We start from the raw sequence: 15,603 nt of genomic DNA on the forward strand, positions 1-15,603 counted from the left end.
AGGCATACCTGTGCCAGCTTTAATCCTGCTAGCATGGATAACAGCTGTAAAGACGTGGTGGTGTGACCCCTGGCATGGGCCAGCAACCTATGTACCCAGGGTCTCTGGCAGGCTTATCCTGGGCTGATATCTGTGCTGCCATGTCCCCATTATCACTGCTACCTGCTCCAGCTACATTAAAACTGGCATGGCTATGCCCACCCGTGCTGCAGTCAGACCTTAATTTGCGTTACAGCTGTACTGTAACGTGCAGGGGAAAGGGCAGTGCTGTGGGGGGAGTTAACAGATTGGAAACACCAAAGGGCGAGAACTGTTCTTAATGGTAGTCGGAGGGGCAAGACCTGGGTGAAATAATCTCTCAATGGGAGGAGTGGGAGACCCAGAACTTGGGACTTTTGAGAGTTAGCAGATAACGCACTGTAGGGAACATTCCTGCCCCGGCAGGGTGATGGACTGGGTTTCTTAATACATCTTAATACATTTCCCACTCTAATTGTTGTTATTCTTTTCTGAGTCAGCAAAACCTTGGAGAAGATGTAGGCATTGATTACACACTGCCGTGCCATTGCCGGTTTGCAAGCAAACTCCTGCGGGGCCCTGGTGCATACCTATATGTGTGTGAGTACACGCTGTTATGGAGTCCCGGGGTCTGGTCTATGGCCTCTGGCACCTGGGAGACCGGTCTCCGCGGCTCCCTGCAGCGAATCCAGCCAAGCGGGAGTCCTGCGCCCCTTCAGGGCGCGATTCTCTCAGTGAGTATTCACAGCGACACAGGCAGCCTTTTCAAAACAAGGTCGCCATTTATTAGTCACCTGGCGACAGAGTCTGAAAGTCCTTTGGGTTAGCACAGAGAGGCAGAAGTTATGCCACAGTCCATCCTGGTCAAACCAGTGCCCTGAGGTGATGGTCTCCCTCTCTGGCTCCTTCTCTCGTCCCTTTTGTTCACCCAGATGATTGCTCCTGAGTCCCTCCAAAGGGCAGTCCTTGTCCCCATCCCCTAGCGCTTTCCCCATTGGTTCTCCAGCTCAGTGCACACGTCCTATCTGCTGGGTTTTCCTGCTGTTCAGTGTAGGTTGTTCAGTCATTGGGGTGTCTCTTTGTCTTGCTGGATGCTCTGTTGATCTGGGTTGGTTTCAGCATGTTCTTTAATGGCCCAGACAGCTAGGTGACACACACCCATTATGGCTAGTATTTTGCCCTGACAGCAGAGTTAATCCTCCTATTCCCTACCAGGTAGCTGTGCAAGGTGTAGGAGGAAACTGAGGCACATATCAGAATCATAAAAATATTACAAATCATTCCCACTTTGTCACTCATGCTTTCATTCACTTTCCAAGGAATGTACTTGCCTCACCTGAGCCCTTTGTTTACTTAGCCAAAGAGTAGCTGATGATTCTTTTGGCTGCAAGGAGTGGAATGACCTGCCAGGCTGGAACTGGTTTTACTGATTACATCCAGATGGGCGTGTCAGTGGATAGTACTTTAAACTGTGCATGCCAATGGTGTTGCACAGATAACCACGGATAGCGGAGCTGCCCCTCTACCTGTCTAAGCAGAGAAGAGAGATGGCATCAAAAGATCTCCCTCCACCTGTTACCCACACAGAACCTGACATGCCATCTGGAGCAAAAATATTTAGAACAGTGCCATCTGCTTTTATCCTACCAGAGCTAGTAAGTATACTGAAAGTTTTTGTTTGATTGATTGATTGCTATGGCAAAAACTAAAGGCTATTTCCAATTGGTGTGTGTGTGGTGGTGGTGGTGGTGGTGGGGAATCCAGAACTAGCACAAAAAGCAACGATGGTAAGAAGAAAACAATGTGGAGGGAAAGCTTCCTTCTGCAGCTACTTACATGTAAAATCATAAGGTCTGTCTCAGGGCTTGAGTTAACCAAAACAATGGAAAGCACTGAAAACAGCTTGTCATCCTTGCATGGTGTAGCAGTTGTTTTATCTTTGTATTAAGTCAGAGCTTGGAAGTTAAAGAAGCGTCTGTCATTTTCTTCTTCAAGGCTGTATTTCTCTGTCTTTATTGAAGTTTTCTGGGGGATCAAAGGTTGTAGTCACGCAGTCGGCTTTTGTCATATGCAAGCGATGGCAGATTTTCTGAATATTCCAGAGTCCAGAGTCCTGGCCATGCATTCCAGTATGTCTAGTCAGATTATGGTGTGACGAAGTGGGGGATTTTCTTGACATATGGCAATTGATGTACTTTGATATACAATACGGTCATTAAGGTCTGTTCATAGTGATAACATGGAGCCTGCACCACCCACCCAAACAATTATGTGGCATATTTGTTAATTGCAGCTTCATATTCAGACAGCCATAGGAAAAGATAAGCTGACATTTCCATTAGAAACATCAGCATCTTGTCTTTATCATCGGCTTTGCGCTGAAACGGAGTGCTGACTATGGTACCATGAACACAACCCTGATAAAATAGCATGTAAATCAGTGATACGCAGCTCCTGAGCACTGAGGTCTAAATTAGCGATCAGCATAACCCAAAAGAGCCACAGCAGTGTGAAGTCATTTTCATTTACTATAGTGCTATATATTCATATTTAAACAGTATGACAGGGAAAATAGTGTGTGTGTGTGTGTGTGTATATATATATATATATATATATATATATAATTCTCACAGCAAAATGACTGACCAAGTATTATTATGTTATCAACTACAATTGGTTAATAACATAGTAAAAGCATCCTGATTGGTTAATGACTTAGACTGGCTAATAATTAAATTGGTGTTTTAATATCAAGTGCTGCAGGAGACACGTTAAAGAGCCACTTTGAGCTCGTGAACCTCGGTCCGAGCATCGTTGAGGTAAATCATGACATGCCTTTCATTGCAGCATGTGTTATCTTTCATTTTAAATACTTTTTTGCTGCTCAGTCTCAACAGAGGCACTGTTATGCTTCTTTAGTATGAACTAGTGACTTTGGACACCTTTACCATTATTTTAAATGACCTGAATTGCCCCAAATTTGCAACCACTGTATATTGTTGGGAGTGGGAGTGGCTATCTAAGATTTATCCCTTGATTGGATCCCCTTTCTTGGAGATGAGAAGCAGGTATCTCTAGAGGAAGAATGTTCTTCCGCCAGTGCTCTGTATACACAAGAGCTGTCATCTCTGAAGTTCTTAAATGTCACGTTATGTATTGTATACATATTTAGGAGGTAGTCTCCTTTTGAGACGCAGGAAAGAGAGAAGCTCAAGTCCCAACCCTTCACACATTCTTACTGTGCATTGGCACGATGTATAAGGCCTGATATTCCACTCGCACTGCTATAGATCAGGAGTAATGTAGAGTCAGTGTTTAAGGCCTCCAGCTCACCTAGGTTGACCTCTTGTATCTCACAGGCCACCACCACCACCCAGTCCTGGCCCACTCATCCCAACAGCCGAAATGAGACCAAACTATGACAGCTCACAGGACACTAGACGGTAAGACAGGCAGAGAACAGGAGGGACTCGGGTGCAGGGCCAGAGAAATGCTTAAGTGAGATGATCTTGGCAAGTGACCCACATTCCATGCTGCAAAGGAAGGGCAAAAACCTCCAAGGTCGCTGCCAATCTGACCTGGGGAAAATTCCTTCCCGACTCCACATATGGTGATCACTTAGACACTGAGCATGTGAGCAAGAACCAACCAGGCAAGCACCTGAGAGAGAGAGAATGTGCAGTGCCACCTCAGTGCCTCCCTGTCTAGGGTCCCATTTCCAGCTGTGGCCAACTCCGATTCTTCAGAGGAAGGAGATTAAAAAAAAGAACCCTCCCAGAATACATTAGGGGGAAAAAATCCCTTCCTGACCCCTGCTGGTGGCTGGATAAAACCTTGAAGCATGAGCTTTTAGGAACATAAAACATAAACCAGAAGTGAGTGACGTTGGCTGAAGTCAATCAGTTCCCGTCTCCTCTCTTAACAATTTTAAATTGATGTTGCTCCCAGTGACTTCAGTGGAGTTTCTCCCTGTTTATAATGGTGTGAGATCCGAACTGGGCCCAATGGGGTTGAACTGGTGTGTGAATAATACCCAATAACACGTGTAATATCCTCTAATATTATGCGTTATGTACAATAAAAGGAGCCTACATGGACACATCACAATTGTTGCTTTTGAGCTACTATAACATGTTCATTGTGCCACGTCAAAACTCCCTAATACAGTACCCCTACTTCCCATGTATAAAGCATTAAATGTGGGAATGTAGGTGGAGCTGGTATCAATGCTTATCATTAAGGTTGCCTAACATTTTCCACTATAAGACCCTGTTCAGTTGTTGTTAACTGTTCCAAACTATTTTGGCTGAGTTTTTCCATGCTTGGTGTCTGCCTCAGACTGATTTTTATGGGAAAGTTTTAGCGAAAAGAATTCTGCCCTTCCCAAGAACGAGGCTAGTGAAAAATACGTGGTTTTGCCCAGGTTAAAAAAAAAAAAAGTGTCCAGCTATTTCACTGGGAAGCTCTAGCAGCTCCGTGCTTTGGAGCAGGGACTTGAAACATGGCAGGGGGAACCACGCTGGTGTCTGGGAGGTGCCTATTGCCATCCCTAAGAAAATCTGCCAGAACTGGCTCAGATTATGAGCCCCTGAGAACTGCAGTTCATAAAGGCTCAGAAGAGGCTTGTTAGAGTCGGACAGCTAAATTCTCCAAAGCTTCCGTTGGCACTGAGTATAGGGTTGCCAATTTTGGTTGGACGTATTCCTGGAGGTTTCATCACATGACATCATCATCAATGAAAGATTAATTTTTAATTCCTGGAGACTCCAGGGCAATCCCAGAGGGTTGGCAACCCTAACTGAGCATGCGCCATCCCCTCCCAGCTCCCGTGTGTGATGACTGAGCAGGTACCATCATAGGAATGGAGGAGCTGAGCAGGACTTTCCCTACAAATACTCCTCCTGGCTGCTGGAGGCGGCTGTGGCCCCAGGCCCTGGAACTGAGAGCAGGGAGACAAGCCTTGCTGTGCTTGCGGTGCCTCCTGCTGGACACCAGGCTCCGTGGACGAGGTGTCTAGCTGGGATGGGAGCACACGGGGTGAGAGCGGATAGGAGTAGAGCGGGGGCTGGGGAGAGAGAGACGGGCTGGGGGCATTGGGGATAGAAGCAGAGTTGGGACAGGGGTAGAAGCTCAGGGGAGAGGAGCAGAAGGGGATGAAGAAGACAGGATTTTGGAGGGGCTAGGAGCTTAGAGGGATTGATGTAGAGATGGGGGCAGGGGCTGAAGGGTTTCCCAACTGTGGGTCCCAACCCAAAATTGGGTCGCCAGAATGTGCACCCAGCTATTTTTAGCACGCTAGGTCAAGCGGCACTCGTGCACATCTGTCAACCTGGTGCCGCTTGATCTAGCGTGCTAAAAAGAGCTGTGTGCCCATTTTGGCCTGGGCGGTGGCTTGGGCGAGTCAGTGGGTTGGGCAGGCGCGGACTCGGGCGGCTCGTCTCGGCCGCCCGCCTGTGCGGCAGCAGCCATGCTGCTGTTTTTAGCACACTCGATCAAGTGGAGCTAGCGTTAGTCTGTCTACCCAGTGTAGAGGTACCCTAGGGCAGTGGTTCTCAAACTGTTGTTCTGGTGACCCCTTTCACACAGCAAGCCTCTGAGTGCGACCCCCCTTATAAATTAATTTTTTTTAAATGTATTTAACATCACTATAAATGCTGGAGGCAAAGCGGGGTTTGAGGTGGAGGCTGACAGCTCGCGACCCCCCCATGTAATAACCTCACGACCCCCTGAGGGGTCCCGACCCCCAGTTTGAGAACCCCTGCTCTAGGGGCCTGATCCAACTCCTATTGGAGTCTTTCCATGGCCACCAATGGGAGTTGGCTCAGGCCCTAAATATATAATGACGTGCACACAAAAAAACAACATCAAAAGAACATTCAGGCTGCAAACTGAGGACTCCGAAGTCAGGAAATGCTGGAATGAAGGCTGTCTGTGCAGTTTGGCCCCTATGTGTGTATCCATGATGATACAGTCTGTAATTACATGATCACATGCTGGTTTTCCCGCAGAGGACCCTGCCTCATGCCGTGCACAGGCTGGGCAGCGCTCATGAGCAGCCAGTCAATATTTTGTTTTATCCTCATTGTCCCCATGAACACAGGGAAATGGAAAGTGTCGGGACACCGTAACTATCGGCAAGACCAGCTCTGCCTATATTTTAGGCAGCAACATACCCGTTTTAAGCAACAGACTGCTGCTTTAGGTGATTATTGATTGTTTCATTTAGTCTCCCTACTCCATCCCATTCAGATGGAACCATCTGTAGAAAATGGACATTACCATTCAAAGCCAGGACCCGTGGTGGGGACAGGGTGTCTTTTTATGTCATGTTGCCATAGACAGAAGGAGCAGGTAGGCTGGGTCATTGTGCCCCAGGGTGACAGATGACCTGGGCCTAATCCTGGACCTGAAGAAAGTGAAGACTTTCCAGAGAGGCCTTGCAAATGAAACACCCCAGTTTAACTTAGTTTTGGGGGGATTAGCATATGTTGGGGGAGTGCTGCAACCCTGACTCATACGGACGTGGGTCTAAGATCCCCAAACAGCCATTGGGCTAACACGAGGAGCAGGGACCTGGGGGGAGCAGGCCAGGCTAGAGCAGATGGGATGACTGTGACCATGTGGTCATGACCAGGCTGGTTAACTGTCTGATGCCCTTTGGGTATCCACAGTTCAGCACAGCTACCCTGCCCGTGTCTTGTGGCGTGACTCTGCCGGACGGCGAGCAAGGGCCTTTTCGTGCGTGTCCCCCTGCATGTGAGTGTCTGGGCTGGGTGAACCCAGGTGGGAGGTGCCCACGTGGCACTAACAGCTGGAGCGGTGATGGCGCTTGCCTTTAGGGGGCTTGGTGCAGTTACGAGCACTACCAAATACCATGGTACCCAAGTGCTCAGAGTGACCACAGTGGCGGGGCTGGTGACAATGCAGTGCAAACACTAAGGAAGGGGATCGGTGTGAGGGAAGAATTGCTCTTTTCCTCCTACTCCGGTTCCTGCCGGCTGATTGCAAAAGACTGGTAATACCCTGTTGCATGCCTCTGGGACCTTTTATCTGAAGATCTCCAAGCACCTTGCGCACAAGTAATTGAGCCCGGAGGTAAAGTTGTGGTTAGATCATTTTAGAGTGGCACTGCTGTTGCTGAGGCACAGGTGTGTTACCCAAGGGCAGAACTGCGAATAGAATCCAGGGCCTTGATTCTGACCTGCCGCCAGCTGGAGCTTGGAGGGCAGGGTTGGTTCCCTTTTGGGGCCAGCCGGGGATCTCTATGGGTTACAACTCTATGATGGCCTTAAAGGGCCATCCCACACAGCCTGCACTCTGCCCTGAGCCACGGGCCAGGATTCCCAGGTATGGCAAGAGGGGGTCTTTAAGGGACACATCCTTCTAGGCTTTATGTTGTGTATCCATTGATCATCATTATGTAAATTAGGCAATGATACTACCAGATTTTATAATTTTTGCATGACGTTCCTTGACCTGTGCTAGGGGGTCACGACCCACAGTGTGAAACCCTGTACATCAGCCGGACTCTCTTCTCTGTGACATGCATGTTGTTTGGACACTCTCTCTGTGGAGCTTTCCCTTCCACGAGGGTAGGACACATCTTTAGCACTACAGTTCAGAACAGGCCCCTGTAGTCACAGATCTGCTAATCGTAGCAAACACATTGACTGTAGGATTTATTGGTATGAAATCCTGGACCGCCTGCATGCAAGCCTCCTTTAAGTCAGTGATATGCATGAGAACGTTCCTTCCTTATGCACACCTCCCGAAAACGCCTTCCCTCGCTGAAGGGTAATGATACAACAGGAAAGCAGTGGCACAAAAAACCCGACTCGTTTTTGAAGGTGCTGGGTGTGGGTTGAGAAACATATGCTTTATAAAGACCTGGCACCAATAATAATCTTACCCTGCCCTTCTAGAGCATCTTCGAGCCACGGCACGTCGGAAGCATTTACCGATGGAAGGTTTGTAATATTCCGGGGAGGCAGGGAAGTGCAGTTAACCCCACTGTACAGATGGGGAACTGAGGCACAGAGATTAAGTGATGTGCCCAAGGTCACACAGATAGACTATGTCTGTGGCAGGGCTGAGAATTGAACCCACATTTGACTCCCAGCCCTGTGCTTCTACCCACTAGAAAGCCACCTTTGCTTAGAAATAGAAGGTCTAAGCCAGGGCCCACTCACCCTCGTAAACAGCTACTAGAGATACAGAAAACAGATGAGCTGCTGAGGCAGAGAAAGTCTGTGCGTGAGCGGTGGGGGCGGTTCTTTCTGCGTGAAAACGAGGAAGGCTGCAGAGGTGTGCAGCGCCAGCATGCTTCTGTCCTGGGGCAGAAGGACTCTGCTAGCAGCTGGAGTTGCTGAGAGAAAGCAGGGGGGTTGGGTAAAGCGTGTAGGGGAGCACTGAAAAGAAGAGAGGGGACAGGTTGAGACCATGTAGTATCTCTGTGTGTGTGTCTGTTTCATCTCGCACGACACCCTGGCAACTGTGCCTCTTTTTGTACACTCAGCATCCCAGCGGGGGAACTGTGGGAGCTGCAGGTGTTCACACTTCTGAAAGTAAGGCTGGCATATGAGACTCTGTGGGAAGAATAAATGGGGGAATCTCTAGGGCTCTAGCCCACAACCCCTGGGAAAAACAGAAAATCTCTTTTCTAAGGAGAAGATTGGCTATTTTAAACTCTCCGAGTCTTGGCTGACAGCTGCGAACGGAGGGTCCGAAAGGTCCTATCTCCGCTGGCTTTACAGTACAATCTTTGGAAAGTTTTTCTAAAGATTATCTGTATCAGTCTGTCAGCAGTGCTGACAGCTTCCCTAGAACTCTGCAAGTGCAAATCCTCTCCAAACCACACCATCAGAATGGCTGAAACGTTGCCTGCCCAAGATCCAAATATGCAGACGCAGTATGTTGGGACAGGACTGGAAAGGAAGGAAATCAAAGTCAGATCCCAGAAACACGACATCTGCAACATTTCCCTTCCCACATCATCCTTGTCCTAATGAAAGTCTCAAATGATCAGGGTTCCTTTGAGATCAATATAAGGCTTTTGATGCCATAGATCTACAGTTTCAGAGAGCTACTGGATTTCTGAATTTAATATCTTTTAAAGGTGAAATGGATTTCTTTCTCGTCCCGAAAAACCTGTCTGATTGCTCCTGGGGGCGGGTCAGTGCCTCTCTTCAGGTTGCTTCTGGCTTTGTTGCTAGAAATGGAAGGAGAGCCCTGAGTAAACAAACTAACGTAACAGTGTTGGTGAAAAGTTCAATGTCAGATTTTTCTTGGCAGTGTTTTTATAGCTCAGGGTGGGTCTGGGAACACCTTCGCCAAGTATGTATTGCGTTTACGTCATTGATCTGAGCGGCTTTGCTAGAAGCAAACATTCAAAGAGTGAGAGAGGTGGCAATGTTCTGGTTTACACCATTATCCCGCCAACACTGCCTGGAGCATTATCTGTGAAATGCTTGTACTACAAGACAAAGGGTGAAATCCTGACTCTATTGAAATCAATGGCAACCCCCCCCACCTCCCCCCACCATGGACTTCAGCAGGGCCAGGTATCACCTCCTGGGTGAATAATTTGGGCCTGATCCTGATGTCACTGCCTTGTGAAAATCAGGAGTACGTCAACGGGAGTTACAGTAGTGCAGAAATCCAAATCAGATGCGTTGTTTTTCTTAAGAACATAAGAATGGCCTTATTGGGTCAGACCAAAGGTCCATCTAGCCCAGTATCCTGTCTACCAACAGTGGCCAATGTTCATTGTTCATTTCAGCCTTTCTGTTCATTTCACTTGTTTCCCAGGCTTCTTGCGTTTGTGTCCAGGTACCTACGATAACTACCTGATTGCCCTACTGTCTCAGTAGGAATCGTCTTGCCTAATCTCTGTGTGGTTGTGAGAGGGGAAATAGAAATACTAGAAATATTATCTGTGGGGATATCTGCAGGGTACAGTACAGATCCGTAACTATTTCCATGGGAAGTGCGAGGCCTGAAGATTTGGAGGTATCAGTTCCAATGAAAAGGCTACTCAAGAAATGGTCACTTCTGCGGCTTCTAGAGACAAGGTGGGTGAGGTAACATCTTTTAGTGGACCAACTTCTGTTGGTGAGAGAGAGACATGCTTTCGAGCCCCACAGAGCTCTTCTTCGGGTTGGGAAAGATACTCCCAGCATCACAGCTAAGTACAAGATGAAGTACAGGTATCAGAGGGGTAGCCGTGTTAGTCTGGATCTGTAAAAAGCAACGAAGAGTCCCGTGGCACCTTATAGACTAACAGATGTATTGGAGCATAAGCTTTCGTGGGTGAATACCCACTTCATCAGACGCATGTAATGGAAATTTCCAGAGGCAGGTATAAATATGCAGGCAAGAATTAGTCTAGAGATAACCAGGTTAGTTCAATCAGGGGAGGTGAGGCCCTCTTCTAGCAGTTGAGGTGTGAACACCAAGGGAGGAGAAACTGCTTTTGTAGTTGGCTAGCCATTCACAGTCTTTGTTTAATCCTGAGCTGATGGTGTCAAATTTGCAGATGAACTGAAGCTCAGCAGTTTCTCTTTGGAGTCTGGTCCTGAAGTTTTTTTGCAGTAGGATGGCTACCTTTACATTTGCTATTGTGTTGCCAGGAAGGTTGAAGTGTTCTCCTACAGGTTTTTGTATATTGCCATTCCTAATATCTGACTTGTGTCCATTTATCCTTTTACGTAGGGACTGTCCAGTTTGGCCAATAGCAGAGGGGCATTGCTGGCACATGATGGCATATATAACATTGGTGGACGTGCAGGTGAATGAACCGGTGATGTTGTAGCTGATCTGGTTAGGTCCTGTGATGGTGTCGCTGGTGTAGATATGTGGGCAGAGTTGGCATCGAGGTTTGTTGCATGGATTGGTTCTAGTTTAGAGTTACTATGGTGGTACTATGGTGTGGTTGCTGGTGAGAATATGCTTAAGGTTGAAGATGAAGTACCTTTCCCAGATCAGAAGAAGAGCTCTGTGTAGTTCTAAAGCTTGTCTCTTTCACCAACAGAAGTTGGTCCACTAAAAGATGTTACCCGGCTCACTTTGTCTCTCTAATATCCTGAGACTGGGACACGGCTACAATTATGCTGCATACAAGTTCTGTGGCTTGTCCAATGACTGATATTTTCCATCTGCCATCAAGGTTCCTGGCTATCTAGGTGGTTCTGCTGGTATCTCCCATAGGCTCCCCCTTCCAGGTGTTTGGTTTTAGAAATTCTGGTTGCTTTGCTGTATAACCTAATAATGCCTGATCCACTTAATAAAGAGGAGTTGGGTACAGAGCTCCTTGGAATTGCTTCAAATGAATTGTCCAGGGAGCTCCCTCTGAACCCCATTACATTGTGCTGTTCCCTCTGCTGCCTTCTGCAATACAAGGCCTGTTGAATCACATCAAATTCTAACTACACTTTCTTGTCCAAAAACCTCATCTGTGATCTTCCATGTATTCTTCTCTCACTTGTGACCTATTTCATCCTTGTTGATTGACTTCAGAGTCACATCTGACACATGCCCTGCTTCATCATTGCCTTCCTGCTTCAATGGGTTCTGCTGATTTTGCAGGCCATAGTTCACTTTTTTTCTATTGGTCTTTTACTGGTAGTAGAACATTTCCAAAAATCAGGTCTGTTCTTCTTTGTCTTTAAACACGGGCTGGGATAAGGGGAGTAGAAGCGGCAGGTGACTAGAGAGCTATGGCGAACATGGGACAGAGGAACTGGGTGCACACTGTGGTAACCAGTCCTGGTGGTACTAAGCGGGAAGACCCATAATCTGTTTCACACCTGGCCATTTTCTTCTGTTTTCCCAAAAGAATGATGTCTTGGGAAGCACCCAGGCAGACACACCCTCCTTAAGCGCATGCAGTACGATAGAGCTGTGCTGATGCTCACCTGTTTTTCGGTTTGATCAGAAATTGAAGATTCACACCAAGTCCACTAGAAGGTTTGCTAGGGTTTTGCTGGCGTTTCGTGTGAACCTAAGCCAGCTCAGGGGGTTCCTTTCAATGTGATCCCACCATGGTGACTGACTGGAGTTTTGACTTGGGTTTCACTTTGATGTTTTGATCCGCCCCCCCCCCCCAAGTAGAACCATTGTGGACTGAACCAAAGAAATGCTCCCTTGAGCCTCTGAAGTGCAGGTGCGAGTTTCACAAAGCTATAAGACTCTCCAATCCAAAGCCCAGTGAAGTCAATGGGAATCTTTCCATTGACTACAACGGGCCTCAGATCAGTGTCTCATTGCTTATGCATCAGATAAGGAGTTCTAGATCTCTCACACCTCTTTGATGCTGGTGTAACTCTCCTGGCTGCTAAATGTTATATGGAATTGTGAGCTTGTTAGAGACTCTATTCCTGGTGATTTGGGTAAGTCAAAGGACGCTTCCTGACGGAAGTAAAGACAATGGGGGTCACTAACGCCGAAACAATGCCGGTAACAAGTCTTTTGATGTATTTTGCTTTCTCTGTGGCTTTTGTAGCAGCAGTATAACACAGCTCAATACCTCCCCAGCCACTGCAATGAAATATTACAGACACCACCACCAAATGCTATGTCACAAGAACGTGACGGTCACAAAGCCAAGCACTCAAAAGTTAGCAAATGCCAGTGTTCCATGTGCGACCCTGGACAGCAAGAGAACAACAAGCTTGAGGAATAATGGAGGGGCATGTGCTTCACCGCAGAGGTTCTCAACTCCCGGGAAGAGGTCCACAGATCGACGTGACCTGGTTCAAAGGCCGTCGCAAACACAGGACTTGAAACGACACACACATAATAGCCTTGATCTAGGCAGAGAGAGTCTATCCAGGACCGAAGGGCATGAGCCTGTGACCAAAAGAAACAGCCACTGAAGGAGGATTTGGAGTATATTAGAGCTACGAGGGTCTCCATGTGGCAGATGGGTGACACTGGGTAAGCTTGGGTCAATGGCAGATTTATTTCCTTTCTTACATTTAATTTTATCCTTCACATAACAGAATGTCTGTTCTGCAGCCTGTACAAGGGAAGGCCAACACCTACGCATGGTAACCACCTCCCAGTTTGATGCTGTTCTTGAGGCTTATCCCCCACCTTTAGTAAGGAACCCAGTGTGCCTAGATTCAGACCTTTTCCCTCCTCTTCCATCTGAAAGTTCCAGAATAATTAAGGTCTAGGATCTCTTGCCATCTGGAGTTCATAAATCAACTCTTAAGACTCATTAATATAGTCATCAGAGGTCTCTAGATCCAGTCTTACTCCATTCAGTTGGGCATTCCTGAAAGTTGAATACAAGTAAACAAATTGTGAAGTGGTTGATTTGCTCACCACTGAAAAATGAAAAGCGTCTGCTTGAGTCTGTTGAGTTGGGTGCAGCAGTGGGTGGGGTGGGGTGGAGATCCGAGTGGGAGGCCGCATGGACAGGAGGGAGAGTGTGTTAGGGAAGCAGTAAGATATGATGGGCGCAGCATTTCTGAGCAGTTAGTCAGTGCCTCGGGGTGGATTGTGCAGCACAAAGATGAAGGTCAAGTGGTTTCAACAGCTTGAAAAATGCAATTATCCCCTCTAAATTGCCTGTCATGGCTAATAAATAAATAAACGGTCCCACCTATGCTGCTTGTGCATAGCAGAGTGTGACGCCCTCGCTGGCCAGGATTAGAACAATGTTCGAGCTATTTCACAACGGCAGCATTCTTCTCCCCCCCCAGAGGGAATGCTGGAAGCCCGTTCTCTCTCCACGATGGGCGCTGACCATAGGAATCCAAGACCACGTCCTGGGAGAGGCACTCATGAGCACTGCACCCTTCTCCCATCCCGCGTGAGCCCAGTCCAGCTCTCAGTGGGAGCCTTTCCATTAACTTCCATGGGCACTGGATGGGCCCCTGACATTTGTGACTTTCAATGTAGTGACAGGGATGGAAGTCAGGAGCACGGATGGCTTTGAAAGGGAGGTTGAATACCCTGCAGCATGGGTGGCACGTGACTCCTCCATTTGGGGAGGTTGCACGTGCCCAGACCGTGGCCCCGCCCCTAGGACCACCCCTGCTCCAGCCCCACTCCTCTCCCTCCCCACCTGCCACTTTGCCCCCTCCCCGCCCACCGGCTGGGCAGCTGAGCCTGCTGGCTGCTCACCCCTCGCTCGCGCGCCTCTTCACCCCCTCCCGCGAGGCTCCCATGCAGGCAGAACAGGGACTGGAAGAGGAAGAGCAGGGTGGGCAGGCAGGACCACAGCTGGGGCACCCACCCTTTCGGCGGTAGTGTGCTCCAAAGGCAGCGAGTCAGCTGTTTGGGGAGGCTTAGCCGCCCCTGGCCTCTTATTCCCACGGCGTATGCTCTGCAGGTCGAAGAAATGACAGCTGAGGGGGTGAACGGGGTGTGAATAACGTTTCCTACACGACGTTGTCTGTTGTTGGCTATACTCGCGGCTCCGTTCGGGGAAGGGTGCGCGGAGTCGGGCTCCATCATCCCAGCCATCCTTCACAAAGAGCAAAGCCATAATCCACCACCGCTTGGCAAAAGAATGACGTGCTCTCAGCAGCGCTGGCCCTCAAGGCCACGTAGCCCAGGCTGGCGGTAGGATAGTGATTGTTAGGGGGGATAGCAGTGCCCGGCATGCTACGGAGTCCCACTGCACAGTCGGGTGAGGATAAGGGCTATGAAGGGACAAACTCATGACCGTATGGAACAGACCTGTGTGAAAATGCAGAAAGTTTTTGCCCATTTTCATAGACCTCCCCCCTTTCCTCCCCACCTCCAAATTGGCATTTGCAAGAAATTTCACAAGACTTCGGTTTGCAGAGCCTTCTTTCGCAGCAAAAACGATTTCGCTTGAAAATGGCCTGGTTTAACATAATACGCCCCATAACCGGGAACAACACTGAATTCCCCTCATGTTCAAATGTCATTGCCACATCTCCAAACCATATTCTAGTCTTTGCTATGCTGTACAGCTTCTTGGACCACCGTCCTCATCACTGTGAGCTCCCTGGAGCACAGACTGTCTCCTTGTTCTGTGTTTGTCCAGCGCCTAGCACATCGGGGGTCTGGTCCATGACTAGGGCTTTTAACCACTACCGTAATACAAATAATAAATGGCAATAATGGAGTAGATAAGCACTTTCCAGTCAGGCATTAAATATTGTGAGGTTGTGACTAATGTACTCTGAACTTGAGAGGCAGAGGCCAACCAGAGCTAGCTTTCAAGAAACAAGGCTTGCTGGTCAAGTTTTTAAAATATGAATATCTAACAACAGGCTTCTAAGTCCATATTAAGCCACCTAAAAAAAAATGACCTGCTCTTCCAACATACATAGCTCCCAGCAGCAACCTTTGAAATCACGGACAAAACTGCTACTGACTTCAACAGGAGCAAGACCCAGCCTTGGATGTGATCAGGGCCGGCTCCAGGCACCAGCTCAGCAAGCAGGTGCTTGGGGCGGCCAAGGGGAAAGGGCGGCACGTTGGGCTCTTTGGCGGCAATTCGGCGGCGGGTCCCTCGGTCCCTCTCGGGGGGAAGAACCTGCCGCTGAATTGCCGCCGAAGAAGAAAGCGGCGCGGTGGAGCTGCTGCTGATCGCGGCTTTTTTTT

At 48.4% G+C, this 15,603-nt stretch overlaps 1 protein-coding gene across 1 annotated transcript in view; it reads left to right on the plus strand.

The window, feature by feature from the left end:
• The first annotated feature begins 1,565 nt into the window (after window positions 1–1,565).
• MALL (mal, T cell differentiation protein like) overlaps window positions 1,566–15,603 on the plus strand; it is an 18,532-nt gene continuing 4,494 nt past the window's right edge. The window contains exon 1 of the mRNA XM_024202578.1: window positions 1,566–1,673. Within this exon, the coding sequence (XP_024058346.1) occupies window positions 1,566–1,673 (108 nt within the window). The remainder of the gene's footprint in view (window positions 1,674–15,603) is intronic.

The sequence above is a fragment of the Terrapene carolina genome, unplaced genomic scaffold, assembly GCF_002925995.2.
Source record: "Terrapene carolina triunguis isolate 2854851 unplaced genomic scaffold, T_m_triunguis-2.0 Scaffold132, whole genome shotgun sequence".
Taxonomy (NCBI): domain Eukaryota; kingdom Metazoa; phylum Chordata; order Testudines; family Emydidae; genus Terrapene; species Terrapene triunguis.